The following is a 25,059-nucleotide window of genomic DNA, read 5'->3' as shown; positions in this document are numbered from 1 at the left end:
AGCCATAATCGGGGTGGCAATAGATTGTACAAATATGACTAGCAGCTGTATTTTTTCAATGAGCCATAATGGGTTTATAGACCCACGATGAGTATATATGATAACTGTAAATAGAATACATTCATTATAATAAAGCAGTGTAATTTTTGTTTTAAGCGACGATTAATTTATGTTCTAGCGTTGAGTTACGGGAATAGTACTGCAAAGTATTTTCAATCGTGATATCGTATTTGTACGTGTATTAACCTGAAACGTATCGGGATGCGTCCTCTCCAACTCCTGGCAGATGAGCCTCAGTTTGGTGCTGACATCGTTCGTCGGATATCCTGAGCACATGTTCGAGACCGATTTCAGCCGTTGCAGTCCTAGTTTTTTGTGCATTGGCCCGCATGAGCGTAATTTCGCTCGCAGGTAACGACCACAGAGCGCTTTGGCCTGTTCCGTCATTTCTGCCGTTGTGACTGGTGCCGCTTTCCAACCTATACTCGTTGATAATCTGCAACAACAACCCCACAATGCGCCCGAGATACATACAGCGTAATGTCAGTGCTAATGTTACAACAGTCATTTATTTTGGCTATTGAGACGTAGTTGTCAGGATTTGACGTCGTTCATCGATTAGAGCATTTTGGACCATTTGCGGGTAGAATTAGTTTGCATATTGCTACAATGTTTTAGACGTAATGAATCTGATTTTGTTATATTGTTGCACCGAGTTGGACCGCGTTGATTATTGCGCTAAGAGCTTGAATGAGATACTTTTCGAATACGTAAAATATACGCGCTTGCATTCGCTCCTGACGAAACCCAGACTGTCAAACAAAAGCCATTTAGATCACTGTAAAAACGAGAGCGCTATCTGTTTAATAACATTTGCACTTCTTGTAGTCTCCAAAACGGCGTTTTGATTCTATGCAAGCAGATATACAGTTTGGCTAACAGCTTAACCCAGAGTGTCAACAAATACTAGTTAAGATATTTCTACTGTTCGATAGACAAATTATGAATGTTGAAAATGGGCACTTTCGCTTGAAACCTGAAAAGCCAAGTACGCATAGGAATATCCTACGGCAATGTACAAGAGCTCTTGAGATCTATACGATCCTGGACATCGGTTCTATCGCCTAATAGGAACAATGAAATGCTCCCCGAAAGCGTGATCAGTACATTTCTTCATAAAGATGATGAAGTAGCACAACTAATAGAAAATAGTAATTACCTAAGAACGAGCAGCTGGACGACCAAAACTGTTTGAGTCGACCCATTTAGGGGGCAAAAAAATGTCCAGTAATATTACCTTAACCTGGTGGCTCATCCGCGAAGGTACAGCCATTGTCGAATCCAACGAAAAACTATTAGGATTGTTTTGGCACTCTCTTACTTTGACGCATGTATATAGAAGCTGACATAAGGCATGGTAGCGAATGTTTACTGGCTTTATACAAAAATAGCTTGTCGTAGCTTCGCCAGCCAGTATGAAAAAAAGTGAGCTTTAAATGGTGCTTTAGCCCAGTATTGTAACTTAAACAATGGTGAGGGTTTCGTAAAATAATATATCCAAAGTCCGAAACGTAACCAAAAACGTTATCGATATATAAAATATAAGCATTAATATATTGGGTTGAAAGGAAAGTTTTCACGCCTTATTCCGCGAATGAAGGACACACACCTCCTACAGTAAGCTGTTCATTACGTTTTCCCATCTTGCTATTAAATGATAAACGCTGTCTCATCAGAAAACACCTGGTGCCTTCTCAAAAACATTTTCCAACAGCGTTTTAAGTTGTTGACTCATATTGACGTTAAGGCCACGAACGTGATTGTTCAGTGGACGACGTGAGTGAAAATCAATTGGTATAAGGTCCGGAGAAGATGCAGGATGCAACGAAACCTTTTATTCAGGAGGGCAGCCTGAATGATGTTCGTCGTATCTAGCCTCGCGTTGTAGTAAGCTAACCTGACGGCGTTGTTCGGGTGGTTTGTTTTGAATAACCCACTTGACTTGATGCAATTAGGCCAAATAGACGTGCTGACCAAATCTGGCCCGTGGAAAAAAATTCTTAGTGATATAGGTTCCGGTCCAAGCAGACACAAAGCATAATCTTTCCGAATGAAACTCTGGTTAAACTCTAGGCCCTGCCTTCTCTTCTGAAGCCATTCAATCCAATTTATGTCGATGGACAGACATCGCTTCTTATCATCGGTGACAATTCTGTGATTATTGCGTTGTGCTGCATGACGCACGATGTCAAGCGCAGTGTTAAGAGGTAGCGTTCAGCTGTAATTCCTGTTGGATTCGAAGAGTGCATAAAGCACACTAGTTCTAAATTTCTGTGCAAACCCAAAGTATCTGAGGTGGGTAACGACGACCGAGCGGCTGCAGCCCATCGTCCCGGTCAATTTTCAGGTTGTTTACTGGCCGCCTTTTTTCAAAGGGGCCTTTAAGTGGTCGTTGTCAGACGGTCCGTTCTGGCACGGACACCGTTTTTCAACTTCGCAGTTTGTTCAGGAAGAGCACCACTAGATATATTCAAAATGAGCATCCTTAACTGTTTCGGACCCGTGGTGGCCTATATATGGCACAGAAGGCGTTGGGAATGTATTTTTCTTCTGTTTTAGAACATCAATTCTTGAAAAGATCTCTGTCGAAATTGCGCCTGTAGTACAATACTGTCGTAACCGGCTAATAGAGTACTTCCAAACATCATTCCAGAATTAAACAACAAAACAAGGAAAATATCGTGGGTATTTTATTCCAGCCTAATACATAAAACTAAATGCATTAAATGTCTGGTGAAGAAGCGACACACAAGCCAGTTCGCAGGTTGTTGTGCTAATGCTTTTCATCACTGACAGGGTGCGTCACGACAGCTTTCAGATTTCGATTTAGGAAGAAAGCTGGCTCAGTTGTGCCTTTCTTTTCTTCGAAAAATGGTGACAATTAATTAAAAGTGGGTCTCAATTCGTCGACGAGACAGTATGCTATTTTCATGTGCGACAACTAGTAATTGTTGAACCATTAATTAGAGTTCTATTAAAATAAACAGGAGAGTGTAGTAATGGAATTTAATAAACTGTAAATAATTTAAGTAGCTAAATTTAATAATAAACTTGGGCGATAAATTTTTGAGGTAGTGACAAAGCCACTAAATGAAGCATTTTTACGATTAAACTATAGGCGTCAATATTTATGGTCTCAATAAAATGAAGAGCTGGTGAAGGAAAAGCGATTTGATCGCTACCATTTTGGGAAACATGTGATCGTGTGAAAAAAACACAGAGACAGCTGAAAAAATTAAAAGGCGGAGATTGGAATCTATACGATAAAGATAGAGCAATGAAGCAAACTAATTCAGCACATATCGATGTTGCTGTACGTGCCTATTTGAATGTAGAAGTTAAGGTTCATTCGATGAGCCTAGGGGGAGGCCATTCCTTAACCACTGCTGTCGCATAACTTGGCAACTTTCGTTACGTTCACGATAGCAGCGTTATCGATTGTAGAAAGCGGTACATATATCAATCTATCAAATTTTTTTTCGTTACTGATAGGCGGGCGTTATAAAAAGGTGCTACATTTATTATAGTATTAAGCTGTACGTTACATAAGAAATTGTCTGCCTATCAAATCTGATCATGATATGCAACTGTGTCTAAATGTCTTAGGCTTTACCATCTGCGGCTGACTCTTGTTTCAGCATTTCCTCAGCCCTATTGACATTTTTGGTAATATCAAATGATAGAGTACGACTTTTATGTACATAGACTAAGCGTCCGGCCGCCACAGAGAGCTTCCTAGGAAATTTTGTTTTTAAAGTCACACGTAGTAAATCGTCCTTTATTGAAACAACTGCCGTACTGCAACTAATTATTGTAGAAGAAGTCATTGAAATGGGTATGCAAGAGACATATGTTTTGTTTACTCTATCGAGACAATACTTCTGTCACAATCACACATTCTTTTAAATTAATTTGTTTTTTTCCCTATACGAACTTCTATGTTTCGAGCTGTACGTTCGGCATCGTCGTCAGGCATTCCCTCAAACGGCTGGCTCCCAGAGCAAAACAAAGTGTGTTTACACCCGGATTCTGACCTAGACCACAATGCGTTTCTACGATTAACATGCAAATTCGTTATCCACTATGCTATCACTCTATATAAGCAAGTTCTCAGAATCGCCTTTTTTTGGGTATAGCAGTGATCTTACTGGTATTATGTGGGTTTTTTTTTACATATACAGACATATAAAACGGTATGGCAACCATAAAAGCAATTAAAAAATTTAAAAATAATTTTTTCCCACTACATTTTTTTCTAAATATTATTTTTCGTAATAATGTTCGCAAACGCTAAGCTTGAATCAGCATGACAGCGCGCTGGTCAGTTATGGTTAACATGCAAGCGCACTTGAAAAGATGTATATTAGCCACCTAAACAATGCCGCCCCTTAAGTATACAGGTATGTTTTCCTAATATAGGCCAAGTGACTTTTTCCATAAATTTCAACTTTTAGCGGTCAAATGACTATAGGGGTCTCATTATCTGATTGAGAAAACCGTTCGTTCGTTGAGTTTTATCGCCTACCCAAGAATGATCACTATGAACTTCTGAGAGGTCTGTAGTTTTGGCAATTATGTCAAAGAAAGGTTAGAGGAAATTCAGGAACAAGAATGACGTGTGATTGCAAACTCTGCAACAGTAGCTCCAAGATGGCGTGCAACTAGAAAAATGTTATTTCTACCTTGTTTCTTATTGCAGCTGGGGATTTAGAGCGTGTCTTCTCCAATCTACGGCAGATAATTCCTTATCTACTAATGATCAGTAGCAATGCTGAATCAATACATGACGAAGATGCAAATCTTCGTAGATTGCACATTTTTCTTAATCGTGCATCGATAAAGCAGTTTCTAAATTGTGCGGCGAACAGTGATATTTTGCGCTTGATGTCGATAATAATTTTGGCCAGGTATTGCACCTATCTGTTAAAATGGACAGTCTCAAATAGAATAAACAATGTATATTTAATAAAAAGTATGTGTAACGCGCAGCATTAACTTCATTAAATATGAACGGAGTCGCTTCCGTCAGTCGCCTAGAGCTTTTACGTATCGATATCGATAATGAATAGCTGAACAGCCTTTAGAATGATACGCTGAAAGATACCTGTTCACGCCATCAAAATAATTTTCTAACTGCGTGTCATGATCAAAACACGGACACGTACGCTCTACGAAATGGCGTCGACGTCATTGCGTCTAGGCACCGTATTTTTTTTTATCAAGCCAGCCTAAGTCGTTTTATATTCATAGTTCTTAAATTGTTTTACGGTTTGTATAGTTTCGCAAACTTGGGAAACACATAGAAAACATACAGCTGCTGACGCATCACATGCACTGCAAGCATTGTAAACACATTGCTATCTAGAAACGATGCTGAAATGAGCATTTTGATTTCTACTCCAAAAATCTTTTGAGCCTTTTGCAACTCAAGAGGCTATAGACCAAATAAAGAAAAGCTTCGTTTTCATTTATGTGAATTAAAATGTGACTCGCATCATCCTTCCAAATCAAGCCTAAATTTAAATAATTATCATCAACTGATGCGCACAAACGAGATCGAAGTAGAATAAGTTGTTTTTTTTTCTAAACGTTGTGTAAATTGGTGGTTGTTAGTGATAAAAATACGTTACATAAGTTACGTATTGCACAGCAAGTGCCATTTCAGAAATGTACTTACGCGCTCAACGAAAAAAATAGTTCTTTGTATAGTTGGGCAAATTTCCTTCACCGTTGGATCTACCTATTCGATGACGAGCTTTGTAAGGATACATTGTTTGTCATAAGTTCTCGCTTAGTCTCTCAATATAATTATTGAAAATGAAAAATTAGCACCAGCGTTTCAACGACGGGAACAGCTTTCTTAACCCGACGTTTTTTGCCGATTAACGAGCCCTGTTGAGAGTTCTTTCGGAACCAACACAGCAACGATTAGAAAATTGACATATACACATATGTTTTTAACAAGATACTTATCATTAGCAGAGAAAGTAGTCTGCATGAAATAATCTGTTAATATGCTTATTGGATATTGGAAGTGATTGATGGCTTTGAGCCGGTCCATTTGAGTCCTTCTTTAAAAGTGTTAATGTTTATGTATTGCAAACAAAAATGAGCAGATACGTGGGACAGTAATCCTATTAACCTACAGCGTATGTTCTATAACAAGTAGTAAATGTCAGCTAAAAGTTCCGGAACTAACATTATATAGTTAGGTATTTAGCAAATCACAAGGACTCCATGGTACGTACATTGTGAAAACACGCAAACGTTCTGATGTACTGTAGAGTCCTAAGTGTTCATATACTCCTAAAGTTATTTAATTTTGCACCGGCTGGATTAGAAAAATGCAAATACACCCGTAGAAGGATTGCCATTTAGGCCATACAGGCAGAAATGGAAGGGAAAAACCGTGAGCAAAGCTTATTGTACTCACAATTCTCACGAATTTACCATGGGCGGGCCGATGCTTAACCTACCGGCATTTTAGTATTTTCATTGATCGCGTATCAATATTTGTTATTTGCTGGTATTGACTGATACGAGATTGTCTAAGGGTCCAAGGGTCACTAAAGGACGCGCGAAGGCTAATTCAGTTTTTTTGAGTGCAACCCCATTTAGAGAACCAAATGATTATTTTTTTTGGAAAAAAAGAATATCTATCACCAATCAAGTGCAGATCGGCTCCAACGGTAAGTGCTTTGTTTGCAGCTTTTGGTCAGTGTAAGCCCCTGCATTTTGAGATATTTGTCTACCACCTATCACCCTAACATTTAATTCAGTTAGGACTTTTAAGTTAGCGAGAATAAACCTACCAACATCACACGACTACTATTCAAAGCAGTTAGGATATAAAGGAGGAATATTTTAAAAAGGAAAGTTAAATCTATATACAGTTGCAGAAACAACTCAACAACAAAGAAGTTTGGATTCAGACGTCTAGCTCCGCATATTATGCATTTGAGTCCTATAAACGTATATGAGGAAATATCCAATTCGCTACTCAACAAAAACGATTATGATTTTATCGAATCAAACTGATCACTTCTGATATTTTGCCATCGTTGTTGAGAGGGTGGACAATCCGAGATACCCGGAAGGCTGAAGGTATCTAATAGGATTTTTGATCAACACTAATTAGCTTTAAGAGTGCTAAACAACTCTGACAAATTGATTACTAACTAAATTGAGTGCTACAAATTTAAGGACAGTCACGACAGTCACTTCGTTCAGTCTGAATGAATTATTATAATTGAATATTCGGTCATAATACATGATAGAGTAATAAAAAATAAAGGATTTTCAACTGTTGCCTGACGACTCCTAACACTAGTATGGCTTGTTACACATTAGCACGCGAGCACTACTGACGAGCACACACCCAGCTGATCCGTCATCCAACCATGTCGTAAAGTACTCGCAAAGACGCGCTGGTATCACAGCGCCAGCGGCATATTGCAAACGATGGGGTCGCCAGCTAGAACAGTTAAAACTACAGCTACGACCGTTACAACCACCTCGAGAGATGGCACCAGTAGCCGTCGGCGTTTCCGTTTCTGCGGAGCCTTTTGGAGTGAGTGCACAAGATAAGTCGGTCGCCTCGGCTTCATTATCATCAACAGCAAAAGTCAAAGGTTTGTCCAACAGTTGATTGCCCATATCGATATTAAGCGGTGCATGGGGGTTCTCACTTATATGAGGCCCACAATGACTTTCTTGTACGCAACCCTGCTACTTATATTGATGGAACCCATCAGTTCCATTCGGCAAACACGATAAATCTTGATGACACTGAAAAGAGTATTTTCAATCCATGGCGTGGCCGTAGTCATACAAAGGGACGAAGCTGCTAGCTAGAAGATCTTTCCACTCACAGATAAATAAAGAACATCTTTTCGAACTTACTGTGAGTTGAACAAAATGATATGCACAACACCACACAAATATTAAAGACTGTATTCCTGCAGTAAACTACGTTGAAGAACCTATTCCTGTTGTCATTGGTACTTGAATAAGTTAGTGGCGTGAGTTGTGTGCGATAGCTTCTATGGGTCCGGCTATTTGACGAGACGCCTACAATATTAATATGCAAGAATAACGCCGATTGTAACTTCTCTTGGTCAAGGCACAGGGGTGATATTTCCTTGTAGTCTTATGCAGCTGAGCTGGCGCCACATCGTAGGTATAAACGGCAAACTCAAACACGGATTCTCCAGCTATCCATCGGACAGTGGACCCGCACAACGAAATCTTCTCTCCGTTGTGTTTTCCTGGTTGCCTGCCTATAACAGGTAGTGTATTATCGGGAACCTCGGTCAAATGACATCAAGCAGGATACATCAAAAGGGCCGAACAAGACCATTACATAGTCCCTAGTTCCGTTCTGTCTATTTGGTAAGTTACTCATTGAGAAACACGCCATCGACTGTGAAAATGGCAGTGCTGAGAGAATTAACTGAAGTAAGTTACAAATACGAGACTATTTAGGCTGCAAGTACGTAACAACTTGCGGCCAATATGCGGCCAAAATCCTGAGATGTAAGTGAACGCGGTAGTGGCATCGAATTTAGGTCTACAGAATTAGGTACTTGGTATTAATACAGATAGCTATGTACTCAAGCAAGACACAATAGAAGTGTGTCTTGAGATTATATATATATATATATATTGATAGAAAAAAAGTAACTAGTTTCATAGTAGCGCTTTCGTGAGGACAACTGTGCTATAAAAATTGGCGATGAATTTAGTGCAGGTCCCAGCGTGACCCCGAGGGCGTGCCATCATTGATGACAAAGAAAAAGAAGATTATGGTTATTTATAATCGAAAATCGGAGCAATCTGCCGGAAAAGTTACCTAGTACGTTAAACATACTATGTATGATTATTATGTATAAATACATAACGCAAGTAAGATAACTTGGTGAAAGAAGGATTAGGAAACGATATCAGCTGCTGGATAGCCAGTAGACAAGTGCTTCCCTAAAGGTCTAAAATGTTTCCAGATTATTTTTCCAATGTTAGCGCCCACAAATATCGATATATGTTATTTTAAATTAAATAGATAACGTTGGCGGTCTTAGTAATGGATTCATAGAATATGATGGAAGATGCTTTCCGATTAACGTTGTCGTTAACTTTTGTCGTCTACCATTTACCTCATTAGAATATACTGGATGTATTTTAGTTGAATCAAGACGAAAACAGCTGAGATTAGCTTCTTATATAATAGCTAGATAATAGGCCTATAAAACTGAATCGTGACGTACGCGCTTTCGTCTTCGTACACCTTACTCATTGAATGGTTACAGTGAACGGGGCCTCTATAATACAAATTTGCTAATCTACTATATAGTCCCATAGATTCTATTCGAGAATTGTGGTTATCACGGTAACGAGATAATTGGTATATATATATATATATATATATATATATATAGCACCACACCTAAATTGGAATGAACTTTGGCAGGCTGTTTGACATAGGCATGTTTATCCGCCATTCTTGCTACTAGAAGAAAATGTTTTTTTTTTTCTAGGATGAATGTATAGGCTCCTGTGGTAAACAGGCGTTTTTTTCGCAATTCGTTTTGTAAATGAGCCCCATTGCCCAATATCTTGGCATTGAACATTCCCCCATTAAGATTAAAAACTTTTTTTTGCTCGAAATCGACGATCTACGCTATTGTCAGTTTTCATGCCGCTTCGGAAAAATCCAGGGAAGATACCCATGAGGCGTACCGAAAAGTTCTAAATAGGGTTTTGATTTAAAAAGGCTCAAAATGGCCTAAGAATTCAAAAAGTTTTTATTGATTGATACATCTTGGGTTTCGGTTAAAAATTAACGGCCGTTTCGGGGAGAAAAATATTAATTATCAATGAGGTCATTCAGATAAATTCCAACGGTTAGTTTTTTTTGTACCTTTTCACGCCTTTTGAGCTCTCTTGCACCTTCTGAGCGTTTGTATGCTGGAAATTTCTAGCTTTTTGATAGCCGAAAATTGAATTCCGTTGAGATGTTTTATATATAACGTACCTGATCGACTATTCGGCCAATTTAAACCCAACAGTATCTTTTAGTAGTTATAGAGGCGTGGTTTTTAACCCAAAGTTATTTGAAGATTAAAGAAGGAATATTTTGAAAATGATTCATAGATAGTTTCGATCCCGAATCGCGCTGTCATCGCGATGAAAGGTAGTTGTATTGAAAAAACGTGATCACCCGGAATGACGCTTCGAGCAAATGTAAAATATTTCGCTGACACATTTGTTTTATTTCGAAACAATTTTATAGTTCATAAGAAAGGAATCTCTACGTTCTAGAAAAGATCTGAAATGACTATTACAAGAGAGACAAATGTAACTAATACAGTGTTTCATACTTGGTAAACTTATTGATTGAATTGATTATATCGTCGTTACCCAAAATAGAAATAAAAGGCCGTTGAAGCGGTCCTAACGTATAAAGGCATTATCGGCGAGCCTTTATTCCGCTAAGACTTGATGCGTCTGATATGTTTTTGAAGACATATCGTACTGGAGATTCACGATATAAGATGCTGCTATGCCGTAACTTGATTGAGCATTCTAATACGCCCTTACAAGCGCTGTAGTGTAACAAAATATGTTACGTCACGCAAACGATTAGCTACTTAGGACTGTTAATGTAGGTTAATAAGTTACATGTGTTTACCAGAACTGCAAGATCGAACTACGCCTAGGACGCTTCTAGCGAGGGCTGTAAGTTCTGCGAGGTGTCACATTTGTGTAGAAGTATTTTTTTTTTTTTACTTTTTAAGGGTAAAAACCCTAAGTATAATGAGCAAAATTCAATTTCCTTAATTTAATGCCTTTCATTATATGATTTTCAACGTATCGAACTTTATTACTACTAGTTTTCCATATTATTCATTACTAGTTTTTACTGTTCGATTCTAAGCATATGAAACAGGGATCAAAATGACGCCGAAATAGTCAACTTATTCCACTCTTTGTTTCAAAACGACCGTCACATTCTATTGACCCAACGGTTTCTACACGATAGCATTCAGTGTCACTCTAAATATTCCCCTGTCGTATTCTGTCGTGCGCTAACCAGACAACGCACACTAACTGAAGCCATTTTCTGTAAAACTCTATGAAACGTTTTATCTACATCGTTCTTACCTGTGCGACATTGAAGCCCCAACGCTGGACAGCTTTCGTAGCCGTGCGCTTTCACGCGCGTGTTCCGCGGCCGCTGCATAGCCGCTTAGCGAGGGTCTTCTTTGATGCAGGGATGAAGGCAGACTCAACTTCCGTTCGCGGGGGCTTCCTGGCGACAACCCCTGGTCGGGAACGCACAGCCTGTTGAGACTGGACGAACTCGAGCTGAGGTTCTGGCTCAAAGGAGGCGACAGGCAGGCTGCCCCAAAGGACGATACTGGCAAGTCGAGCTCCACATCAACGTCCGACACTGAGATCGGGATGGGCGCTAGTCCCGAGGCTGGACAGCCTAGCGTCGTAATAAACGGAACACCTGAAGTTGACATTGTGTTCTTATTGTTACCTGCTACGTGTTTTTCCCAATCTCGATGCCACCTGCTTCTTGTGATACAGCTGCTGTTCCCGTCAAAATGACCGATGTTGATGTGTCGTTTGCTATTGTTTCTACAGCGCTTGTTGCGGCCGTTGTTCTTATCGTTGTTTCTCTTGCTAATATTGTCGTTATTGTTGTGGTTCGTTGTGCTACTACTGTTGCTGGTAGTGCCGAAAATGCTCTCAGGGGTAGGACTTATTGTGCTATTAGTGATTGTTTTTCTATGAGTACTCGTAGATGAAGTCTGCCAGAAGTTTGCTGGGTTGGTGCTGCCAGTTACACTGCTTCCGCGATTGGCGACTGTGGTAAACTTGGTAACGTCGTCGAGGCTTCGTCGACCATCCGTTGGAGTTGTCGCTACTGTCGTTCCTGGGGGTTCTTCGATGACTATGCGTGTCCTTAACGCTCGCCAACCAGAATTGAAGTACGCGGGTGAGGACCGAAGAGTAGAAGCGGTTCCTTCCTCTGAGTCTAAAGAATAATGGCCATGCACATCTCTACTGGGTAGAGACCTACCCGGAGCGTGCGACGATAATAATGCTCCTTTTGTTGTTGTTGTTTTTGCTGTTTTCAGCGAAACGTTTTTGTCGAGTGCATGCTCGTCCCCAGTCGACTCTGGTCTAGCCCGAGGCTGAAATGAATAGGCGAGAACAAAAAGCTTAAGTGATTTGTAAGCCAAAATGCTACATATGTGCGTAACGATTCGATCTATTTCTAACGATATTCACCGCGTATGAAAGAACTTATAATGAAGAATGTACCGTATATTTGACCTTAGATATTTGCAAATATTATTCCATTAAGTGTTTCGATAAAAATTTTCTACCTGGTACAGCATAACTTGTATTGGCATAACTTGTAAAAGGCATATCAATTAGGCTAAAATGTATCTTCTTTTTAGATTTTTTATTTTTGTTCGTATAGGTCTTGTTGGCTACCACACAAATAACCGGCCTCTACCAACCAATTATCGCTTTTTCTATCACTCAAGTCCAGTACGCTTTGCCAGGTAGTTGCTAATTAGTTTTTGACACAGTCGTATTAATGATGAGAATCTATTCTTCCGACATTTACGAATATAAAACCACCATAACAATAATGAGGTACCGTCATGAAAACAGTTCAAAGCTGATGTCTATAGTTATAATCTTCGAGGATCACAGTCACAACTCTAATGCTGCGCACATTTTATTTATAAAAATAACAGTTATTCTTAACATTGTTTCAATCTTCATTCATTATTATATTATCAATTTTTTTTTCATTTAATTACCGTAAGAGGTTCGTCGAACATTTTATGGTTGTGTCCTGTTTCACGTTTCGATGATTGCCGTGCAAACACAATGGATTTCTCTATTGCGTCAATCTGCTGTTTACTTTTAAACTACTCACGAATACAGGTCCATACACGCACACATCTAATCTAGGTTTTCTTTTTTTTTTTTTTGTTTTTCTTTTTGTACGAGTCAGTCGACTATGATGTTGTTCCTCATCAGCTGATGGCTTTTAAATTCAGGTAACTTCGCATGTATCACCATCAATATTCATTATGGATCGACTGTCAATACAGCGCCACATCTATCGAACGTCGTGACCGAGCGTTAAACAGTAAATAGAACCATGTCAATAAACACTTAAATTTTTTTATCTACATTTGAATCGGTAACGACCGTTGACCCACGCCTGATTATCGTACGCTCATCATACGAAATGGGGCAGAAGGGGCCCAAGGCCCATGTAAGATATTGGCGCGCTAATCAGATATATGACAAAGACAAAAGAGCCACACATTTTCACTTGCAAGCATTGAAAATGCCCAAATTTATTTATACCTCCTGTTTGAAGTACGCGTTATAGCACGGTTCTTAGAGAAGGCATAAAAGAATAGCTTTTCTTTACCAAGCTTTCTGTCTTTAAACTTTTATACTCTAATTTATGTGTACCGTATACATAAGTCTGATATTAACAGATGAATATTTGTCATTTCTGTGGAATGGGAATACATGTGTTGTATTATGTTGGATATACGAGCTACTGCTACGTTGTCCTCTGAGCCCCTCACCTCACCGACGATAGCGTTTTAACAATTGGTAACTGGGTAGCAAATAGTAAGTAAAATTGTCAAACTTGATCAGCTATTTTAATTGAATACTTGCTATTTGTGAAACTGTCAACGTTAAATATATGTCGACGCCTCTCAGAATCGGACGATGACCTCAATGAGTTTCTGGAGGGCGTTTTAGAGCAATGATCGGGTCGTATCAGCTCGGCAGGACTCAAACCCCCTAGATCGGCATCATTACGAATTCAAGTTTCTGCTGCTCTGGGCTAACTATCATTGAATGTGGGCAATCAGACCCAGTCAGATTATCGGGCTAAGTATTAAAAGGGCGATTTTCCTACTCAGACGAACAGACAAACGGAAAAAGAAAGGAAAATAAATGAAGACCTTTAAACTTAGTACAATCTAGTTAAGTTAGTGCAAATACATTTGAAGTCGATTATGGATCGATCCACGAAGGGAACCTATAGGACGTTATTCGACGGATCTCGGAATGTTTTGCGTTACTTTAGATCTACTCTGATTGAAGAGTCAACTTTAACTTAGGCACATTCTAATAGAATTTCATCTAATCGAATGGCATTTAGTTCGTCATCGTCATATCGCGAGTTATTTACGAGTCTTTCCGGTACTAGATCTGTTTGCTACAATACAGAAACGTGAGTGTATAAATACCAACAGGTAATACAAAGTGGCAGCTATTACAGTTGTCTCAGACCTGACGGAGCGATGATCATTATTTTAACACGACAAATCTAAGTAAGTACGCCCATGTCGCTAATTACTGTGATGGTGCTGTTTTTTTTTCTTTTTTTTTCATGGAACAGAATTATGAAGTAGATTAGCGAATACTTAACCGTATCATGAACTCTGTTCGATAGTGAAAGAAGGAGATATGACTAGGAAAACATTAGAGTGGTGCTCGTTAGGTTTGTTGCTACATAACTGCCACCGTTACGTTAACTAACTACTCGTCTATGACGATGTGACGCGGCTATCGTGATTTACTACGATTGTGCATATTCAGTATACTATGTTAGCCGTCCGAACTTTACGCTGAGGCTTTTGTCAATTGGTTATCGATTATATGGAAATAATGGATTTTGGTTAACATAGAGATTTATTAGCACATATTATGGATGAACTTAACACATTTAATTAGTACATAGCATCGTAGTATTTATTTAGAAAATACGATTTTTTTTTTATTCGTTTACGTTTTAGTTTTACGGATACGAGATTTAATGTCCGCTAGAGCCTAGTTAATAGTCAACCATAGAATAGATGCTATAGATATCATGGTCGAAAACGACCGGCTATAAAACGAAACATTGCTACGTCTCGTGATGATAGGTAATCAGTTAACCCGTACACACTCCTGCACAACAGGCCAGTCTCAACCATCAAGCCATCCCCTTACCAGAATCGATAAGGACGCTTGTATATATCACTCGTTTCAGGCCGTGCCCAATAAGTATCTAGTAATTACTTGGCACTAATCGATTCGTAGGAAAACTGCCTAGCGCTTGGTATTCCGCAATGTTTCGGCAAGAGACCTAGTTTTCTTTCACCTGTTTACAGCGTTAATCTGTGTATATTAGTGGCGTTAGAAATATTTGGGCTAGGTTTAGACTACGGGTTGGCGGCAAAATATTTGTCATCAATTTTCTATTAACGCTTAAATAAGAAGCTAATAAAGCAGTGATGACGTGTGCCGGGAGACAGAAACTTTCCCTGCGCTGTGAAGGTTTTTTGTTTTTTGAGTAGCCTCAAAGGCACCAAACTATATTATATATATATATATATATGTATATCTCGAAATCAGTTTTTTCTGGTGCAAGGCATTTTAAATAGTTTCGCCCAGTTTGACGATATTAGGCGATCTGCCTATTTGGTGGCCAGTGGGCATCATGTGATTCGGCGCGATAGCACTTAGAACGACCGGGATCCTAAGATACGAATGTATTGCTGCGGATCATCTTAAGATGATCGTCCTGACTGAAGTCCTACTCGTGGAGCGCCATTTCTACAGTCTTGCTAAGTAGTATTCATGGCATTCCATCTTCGGTTTGTTTACGCTTCTTCACCTCACGGGCTATTCAAATGTCTCTTTTGTCCAATATAACAGCTCCAACCCTTTACTTTTGCACGTATACTTATCAAACGTCCAAAGTAAGGTATAGGAACTGATGTAACATGTCTCAGTTCCACTCCAAGTTAATGTAACTAGGCTTTGGCGAAGCCTTCGCTGGTGACGGAGAAATGCTGACTTCATAGCCATTCCTCGACCGGGTAAACCAATAATCCACAAACAATGAACTCACGCAGTATGGGCGCATGAGCAAAGTATGTTTCAATATTTTTTAAATGAACATCTGAATGAAGTTGTCCCTTGATAAAGTCCCCCCAAAGCGTATTTCCTTTATATTTTTTTCCGTTACTGATGGATGCTCTTGATATAGTTGCACGAATTAAGATTTCTCTGTTTCAGCAGCTTTTGCAATGATCTAAAAATAGGTGAAATAAAGCGCTCGAAAATGTGGGTTCGATTGACCCGGTTTGTTTTTGACTTTAGGTAGGAAACGATGTACAGTCGAAATAGTTCACTGTGTCTCGACACAATTTTTCTGCTAGCGAATCTGTATTACTTAAGATTCCAATTGGGGAAAAAGGGCTGCCCAGATGCAATGTGGTGCATTTATTACAGTGCTGACTTATTGGAAAGATAGCTCTCCGTTACTTAGAGTCCTGTAGTAGCCTAAACGATCCCTCTGTCTTCCGTTCCCCCCTCTTTCTTTTCAGGAGAACTTCTGGGGCGATACTTCGTGGCTTTTCATCGTTCACCGAACACGTGATCACGAAAGTACGTAGCCGACTTGAAACGCTGTATACGACCTAAGCTCACTTTAACAAACGGTTATGATTTTAGTAGCCGTAAGAATTTGGCTTATGCTTTAAAGGTTTTGCCTAAAATATAGTTGTAAACAATACAACAAATCAAATTATAAGTGAACAAAAGTCATATATTTGCAAAATTTGCCTATATACATTGTTTTGAAACAGGATATTTCAATCAACTGCATTCTGACTTGCGTGAACTGCTTGGTGTTGTTTTTACGTTATGTTAGATTACTAAGTTTACATAAAACTTAGCATTCAATGTTGTAATTATATTCTAGAACCTGTACGAACTCAATAACCACATGCGGTTCACTATGAGCCAACGCCAGAAACTATTGAGGTTCCTAAATTCTCCAGTACTCAAAGTCTCGCTATTCTTGTAACCGGCATTCATATTCGATCACGTACTTCACAAAACACGCCCCCCGAGACATAACCCCGTCCTAACTGAACCTGTTTTCATTCTACAAAAACATTTAACGTACGTAAGTTAATTCAAAGTGATGACCATTTTCAACTGATAAATAATTCAACCCCTATACGAAAAAGAAAAGCATCTGCCTTTGAACCATATTAAACCACATGAAATGAGTATGGGCAATCTCCTCCCTAATGATCGACGTGCATTGAGCAGGTCCACAGATGTTGGGTGTACGCACGGCATATTCAATCCGTCAAAGCAGAAACGTTTTTTGAGCAGACGATTATTGTTTGTGTTGGCATCGGATGCTATTATGTTACTCAAGTTATGTTTGTTCGTAAAAGAAATGTAACCGAAACCTGATTTGACCGTCTGCAAATTTTCGTAGGGATTTACAGACTCAAATATTATCGCATTGCCATCGAAGTATCACTAAGAAATCTACGTTCAATTATATAAGTTATAAACTTTTTAGGGAGTGCTTGTTTTCGACCGGGCACGGTAATAATAATAATATTTACACAGGATTCGTGAGTATGTTAGTGTTAAGTTATAACGAGCCTTAGGTTTTACAAAAAAAAACCGGTGCATTTAATATATATATATATATATATATATATATATATAATAAAAAAGGTGTACACAAACTTTTTGTTGATATTTGTATAAGAGTAACCGACATAAATGAACACTACCGAAAAACACCGATCTGAATGAAGCGATGATGCTCGTATTGAAAACGTTTACTTATCATCACGTTCCTCGTCGGCCGTAGTCTCATATGATCTTTTCGTATTAATAGGTGTACTGCAAGTAGCTGTATTTATATAGTATCAATGTTGATTCGGCGCATCCGGTAGTATATATATATATACATACATATATGTGCAAAATCTGTATAAAACCAATTGCACCAAAACCAAAGTGTATATCGTTGACGCGTACCAACGTTTATTAATTGTTGACAGTCTCTCCATGCTAATTAAGGACGACAGCCAATGGAGCGACGTTAATTAGCAAATGCGGCAATAAAATGGCCGCATTTTTTTGGTACGAACAGATATTCTAGCTGATAAAGTCCAGTCTTTTTTTATAAACTCACAGAACAACGCAAACGATTTACAAAATGAACGATTTTAAAAACAATAGAAGCACTATGTGAGCGACGACTGCTTTCGCTAGAGAACATTTGAAAATTCTGGTTCGATGAGAATGCTTTATCACAGATAATTCAAAAGATAGCTCCAGGGCCAATAGCAAACAGATTTGTACTATAGCACTTCCGATTATCGTGGGCAGCGCTGTTCTGAAGCGGCTCGGTTTTTTTCTCATGCATCACAATGCTATGAAGCAACTAATCATCACCATTTTTAGAAGGGACATTTTCAGTCAGTGAAATTATGATTCATGTGCTGGTGAAAAGATATGCATTTATTTATTTTATGAGTAATAATATTAGTGGTTATGGCCCTTAGGGGCCAGATGCGCTATTTCTCGGCCAGACTATTATCAAGTCTAGAGCTGTTTCTACCACCCTTAAAATGGTGTAATGGTTTTTTTTTTTGTTTATTTAAATTTGTATGCCTGGTTAATGACAGCTGAGCCAAACACATGCAGTTGCGTTGCCCACTACTGTCTGGAGAGACACACAAGTTGCATGCTAAAAGGCTCTGCCGTCGACTTGTTCCTTGACCCTATCTTCAGACATGAAGGATGCGAAAAAAAAGTCTACGCGCAATATTCAGTGACATAGATCGGATTCTCCCATGCGAAATATATTTGTTTTTTTTTTTTAAATCATGGTAGCCTTTTCAATGGGCGATAAACTATACAGTACGTATATGGAAACGGCAGGCTACACTGCAGTACATACAGATATGTCCAATTAAAAAGAAAATATCAATTCGTCGACTAAAACTTTGATCAATCTCATTCTAGAAACAAGTAGATCTGTGTATGGTTTTATCATAAATATCGACGAAGTTTTAAGTCAATAAATTTCATATAACCATAATGGTAGCCATAACAAAGATTCATACTTGTTCATTTATCGACTTTCGTAAGGGTAACTAGACAAAGCAATCAACGAGATCATTTCGCAATTAGCCCAAATAAAATTAAATACTTTATTCAGACTTTGTATCGAGTAAGCTCAATAACGACTGCTCTTAAGCCATATAGTGCTTAAGTAGGTCGGCGATGTTTGCTTGAGGTGAATTAGGTACATACGATTCGTCCCTAATCGTTCGTGGGTTCTGTGCGAACGTGCGAGTTTGGTGCAACCCGTCGACTAAACAGGCAATAACAAAAATGGGTGTGGTTCATATTCTACGGAAGTGCCCCTATTTTTAGGCTTACGATCAATGCGCTCGGCAGCTATAGACCAGCACGGTCGTTACAAATTCTGCTACACAAACATACGTTCAAGGACATGATAAACAGCTATGGTCTGCCTTGACAATGAATGAAGTCAATTACTAATATTTAGTGACCGTTTCGAACATTTATAATAAATCTTCTCATTTCGAGCGCATATATATACAAGCTAAAATTGCCGGTGTCAAAGTAGGTTGGCGTATCGCTGCTGCCGGTCTTTAGAATTGCTTGATAATTATACACAGGAAATTATGTAGCCATATAAAACGCCGGAGATGATAATGTGATTCGTATGCATTTTTCTCTAAAATATTAATAAATGTGGTGACGTTTGTACGTCATGGCGAACACACACAACAGCGTCGTTTTAGTATAACGTAAAATTGAGCATATCATGAAGCGTGATTAGTCATCGATGCAATGGTATTCCCGTGCCTATCTAATCTAAAACGTGAACAGACTTCAAAGCATAATGGGAATGTACGGCCGACGACAGGGACATTGCTGAGAACGGTTCGTATCGATGATACGATGGAACTATCAACTATCTGAGATATCTTTAAGCACACTTCCTTAATTTCAGAGGCTCGCTTTAGGAATAGGCAACAATATTCGACGTTACGATCAGTTTGATGAAAAAAAAAAAACCATTACTACCAAAAGAATTTCAGCATATTCTTCTTTTCGTTTTTACGCATACCGATAAGTCGATTATGAGACGCCTGCTCTTTTCAAGATAAAAGTCGAAAATATACATCTCAAGCGACAATTTCTACTGAGCTTCGTCGCTCCCATTATAAACTGTGTAGACATTTTATGGACACAAAACGCAGTATATCAGTCAAAAAAAAAGCCTAATTAAAATTTACCGGGTAAGCACGTTAACACATATTTATGGACCTGCCAAATTCACCGGATAACTAATTAACAGCAGCACGATGTGTTTTTATTTAAAACAATTAATACAGCCAGCCGCTATTCGTATTGACCTTAGCTGTGATAATTGGAATAGAAGTAGAAGTGCACTTAGCGTTTATTAGAAAATTGTGCATATAATCGCTTAATAAAAGTTGAGTACTACTCAGAATTTGACTAACTGCACATAGCAGGCCAGCTACGATAGTCAATGTACAGCCAGTAGCAACGAAAATATTGCCTATACCAATGGAACCATTGTCTCGAAAAGACGACGGTATTATGCCAGCACCTTTACCGCGATTCCGTGTCGCTTCACCTTTGATTCGTGATAACGAGTTTTTGCTTTAAAGTAGTGACAGGTAGGCTTGGAACGGTTGCTTTTTTGCTGGAAGGTCGACAGGCGTAACAGGGCTCATACGCAAAAAAGGGTTGTTCGCAATAACTAATCCAGTTACGAAATGTGGACGCGTTGAATAGATTGGTGAGCAGTTCTCAAGATAACAGATATTGTCTCATCGATAGCAAAAAAAAAAAACGAGATAAAATTACGACCTCGGCATTGGCGTACCTCGGCAGAGGCAGATGAAGAATTCCTGCCAGAAACGAAAAACACGAATGTTCAGACCTATCTATTGTTTACCCTATCGGGCTCCAGCTGAGAATCAGTTGAGATAGTACGGTATTTTTCAGTATCTCCCTCTCTCTTTTGCTCTCTCATAGCCGCTTTATTTGAAAACTGACCTGAAACAGAGTGCACGTACTGAACTGTGACGACGCTGTGTATTCGTATGCAAATTTAATGGTTTCGAACAAATCATGACAGACTACAGATGATGGCGCGGGCGCCGCGAAACAACTGAGTCGTACTAGTTTCCATATCGTTATGAACAGCAGTGGCCAAACGATTCCTCAAGAGATAGGACCGAGATAATCTGACGACTTGAAAATAACCGTTGTTTGAACTCAGGAAATGCAGGTGCCTAACGAGTCCGGTGAGATCCGCCCTCTATATTGCTCGCATCTAAAGGGCGCTCTCTCCTCGTGAAGAATGGTAGCACACGTTGTACCTTCATATAGAACATTTATCTCAAAGGCAGATATGAAAAGTGTTTACATTATTTCGTGTTTGATATGAGAACAGAAGACCTAAGGCCGACATTTATAGAAATCGCCGAGTTTCAGCTGCTAGTTGTAAAACATCCATAGCATTGTTTTCTACTACCTTTAGTTACTGTGATACTAATGTATGTAAGTATTCTCTGTAGGGATGTCGCGTCGCGCAAACGATAAGTGTTCCTGAGCGCTGTTGATTGCCTGCTTCGGTAAGGAATACGCTGCCGATATCAACAAAATGAAAATGTCCTACTTTTGTATTCCAAGGAGAAACGAATTATCGTTGTGTGTTTGCAAGATTTAAAGAAAAGCGTAAAATTTTACTAGATCTGTAAATGCTAATTCTGCAGCCCAACCAAAAGCAATGCTTCGTTTTGTGCTAGATTTTCTGCTATGACCTATTAGGTGTCCAGTTGGCGAGCCATATGAACTACGCTGCTGTACTATGGATGCCGTAGGTCGCAGACGTACTTCTAGCTTAACGGGTGTGTGCAACAAATACTGTCTATACACAGCATATATACAAGCGATTGTAGCTAGGTATGAGCATGCACTATGGGTGAAAGCATTGAAAAGTATTAACGCTTAATGAGCCCTGCCAAAAAATATTGAAGATAATAGACCCTATCGAAGACATGATACCTTCGGCCACTCATAAGCCGTCACGATTGTTTAATTCCATTACGATAAATTGGTGCAAATTAGCTGACGATCAACATGTAATCATATAGGAGATAAACGCTCTATACGAATCAGTCGAATAATTGGAAACTACTAAAAGTTTTACGTTTAATTAATAAATGCTTTTATAAAGACAGCAATTATATTATTACCGCAATTATCTGAAACGTAGTAATGGTCATAAAGCTATGTTATCCAGGTTTGATATAGATAGCATGTTAATTACCTGATCAGATAATCGAGTTAATTTAATATAATAATAATAATGCAATATAAGTGCCCAACAGTTTAAAAAATGTACCATTAAAAAGTTATATAATTTCAAAAAAATCTACAGCTCCGCCATTGATACGTCTGTAATCATCATTGATCATCATGATACTAATTTTTAATAAAATTCAAATGATTTTTTACCGTAACGACTGCAGTGTTACTAATACAATTGCCAATGAACGGATGCCATTCTGTTATTCTATCGCAAGACAAAAAAAGGCCAGACAACACTAGTGAGCCAAGGATAGAATCTTCTCATATAATTACACAATAGTTTCAACTACACACAAAAGTGTGTTGAGCGTCTATATGCTGCTGTATATAGTTAATAAATACCTAGGAGTTGGCCTTGAGCAGCTGAGTAGAATAAGCTAATTGAGTTCATAAAAAATCAATGCTTTGCATAGGCGCTATACTGTGCGTAGTTGTTTTTTAGCTGAACGTTCATGTAGATCTGTAAGCCTAATATGAGGAAGTCAGCGGTACGCAATGGTTTTTCTCGTAACACGTTGCCTTCCACTGAATAGTAGTAGCGCCCTATTTTTTTTTTATTTGAGTGTAGACGGTGACGACCATGAAGAAACATCATACGACTTTTTCCTTTAACGCGGTACTCTCTGACTTCAGTGACCTGAAATTTAGTTTCCTCAGATGGTAACTAACAGAAGTCTCTTTCTTATTGATTTCATCAATATACGAATAAATCAAACCTGAGAAATATCTATTTCTCATAGCCCGATGCTTCAAGTCCAGTAAACGTTAATATACCGATGAGACTTTAGACACAGAACATAGATTAACACTTTTCATTCATTAGGAAGACACAGAGCATAAGATGCCGATCATGCCATATACGAAATGTTTTTGCGTGAATAGAACAATGAAAAAACTTCTGGTGTAGCAGGGTAAGTTTACATTATAAACTTACTTACTACACTATAATGGCAAATGACGCAGAGGCTGACGTAGACATGTGGCGTTATTAGGGTTAGGAAACTAGAGACACATATCAGCTGTTCGTTTCTATGCTAATTTTTACCATTCCGATGTTATATTAATATAGCTTGTACATAAGTATGGAATCATTTAAGCAGAGACGAAGTAATCGCCGGCTGTTTCTGTGTGACGATCGTTTTTACTGAGCTATGGTACATGCGAAAATGCTAGATATGACACATTTTTTCACAGTTCGGTTCGATTCTTGCTCAATAATATTTTCACTATTATCAGTGTTACAGTTTACTATGGTCGTAGGCAGTGAAAGCATGTTTCGTTAAGGCTAAGAAACTATTGGTTGGTAAGAACCTTCGGTACACCGCGGCTGTTGACTACTACAGTGGTCTCCATCGGGTTAGTGAAATGTACATCTTTTAGACGTTTCCGTCCGTGTCTTCTTTGGGCTGTTCGACAACGGCGATTACCAATGATAATGAACGAATGAATGAACTTGATTGTATTCGAGGTTGCCGGGTGAGTGTCTAGTCGTAATACGCTTGCCCATAACCATCATCTAATCGAGGCAAACAAAAATATCCCTCTGCGAAATATATATTTATTTCTCTTCGCAAGATATTTAGGGGTGTTGGCAGTCTCCACTGGCAGTTAAAATATTTCTATAGTAGCAGACATGAAACGTAGCTGTCTACGTAATTACCTGCCAACTTTCCCTGGGAAGGGTTTTGCGTCAGAAGCTCTCCATCGTATGGACGGTTCCCGGTCGACCCAGAAATCAGTGTGCAAAAACGGCGAGTGGAAATAGATTGTTACTTCTATGAAAACGAAATGCGTAAAAGGTGCGCGCCTGAGGTTTTACGAAAAGCTTTCACAGTGTCCATTGGGATCAGCGCAATTTCCTCTGCAGAAATTCGTGGCACACAAGACGAAAGCCGTATAGACGTTATAAACAAGGCTCCTTGGCCAGAGGCTGCGACGTGAGCCTAAGGATCGGTTGAAACTAAAACAACCGCAGACAAACTAATCATTAATAGGCAATAAGAAAACCATTTTCGAGTACATCCATTACAAAAGGGACGTGAACGGAGTAGCCTTTGAAGTGTATATATATCACAAATATGTTGAAGTATACTAAAAAAAAACATGTTAAGAACCATAACTAAACACCATTAATTGTAATCCAACATCGTAATATAAACTCAGAGAATTTTGCATGAAGTTAGAAATTTTTTTCTTTTCGTTCATTTTATAGGTTAGCTGACACTTTCCGATTAACACACTATAGCTATCATACTGACACCCGATTTCGCTCAGAAGAAATCGATTATTTCCATGTAACCGACGGTACTAGTTTCATTCAATGTAATTTTTACTAGCTGAATCTGTATTGAATAAGGTCCTGTTCGTAATGATACTAGTAACATTTGCGACAGATGATTGATCGAACGGGATGCAACATATACCTCCTCTCATAACAAAAATTCTATAGAAATTCATAGAAATGAACGTGTTCCACAGCTTCATTTGATAATTTTGTTCGATCCTCCAAAATATTAATGATGTGCTGAACATTTTGTAAGGTTTATAGTAAAAGTTGTATAGTTTAATATAATGAGGCGATATATTTTTTAGCGATTGGCCGACGCTGATATTATCTAGCGACAAGTTATTTATTATATAAAAAAAAGTTAAAAAGATGGATAGTTAACTATTTTTTCCGCTGGTATC

General features: G+C 38.7%; 1 protein-coding gene and 1 long non-coding RNA gene across 4 annotated transcripts; one reads left to right on the top strand and one right to left on the bottom strand.

Moving 5' to 3' along the window:
• Positions 1-246: 246 nt before the first annotated feature.
• On the bottom strand, positions 247-13,999 carry LOC111260076 (uncharacterized; the record flags this gene model as incomplete). Its single annotated transcript, XM_022832549.2, is given in 3 exon segments — positions 247-496; positions 11,221-12,263; positions 12,906-13,999. Coding segments are annotated over 3 exon segments (1,314 nt in total), but the record flags the coding sequence as incomplete, so codon positions are not given.
• A 179-nt stretch (positions 14,000-14,178) lies between these two features.
• Positions 14,179-22,523, top strand: LOC111260080 (uncharacterized). 3 transcript variants are annotated; one of them, XR_015310917.1, is made up of 3 exons: positions 14,179-14,353; positions 16,497-16,557; positions 21,576-22,523. It is a non-coding gene; the product is annotated as an uncharacterized LOC111260080 (long non-coding RNA). The 3 variants fall into 3 exon arrangements; XR_002680066.2 differs by having other exon boundaries at positions 14,179-14,453; XR_002680061.2 differs by lacking the exons at positions 14,179-14,353; positions 16,497-16,557 and adding an exon at positions 18,477-21,361.
• Positions 22,524-25,059: the final 2,536 nt, after the last annotated feature.

This window comes from Varroa jacobsoni, unplaced genomic scaffold (genome assembly GCF_002532875.2).
Source record: "Varroa jacobsoni isolate VJ856 unplaced genomic scaffold, vjacob_1.0 scaffold_39, whole genome shotgun sequence".
NCBI lineage: Eukaryota > Metazoa > Arthropoda > Arachnida > Mesostigmata > Varroidae > Varroa > Varroa jacobsoni.
This window is presented reverse-complemented; position numbering and strand designations above follow the sequence as displayed.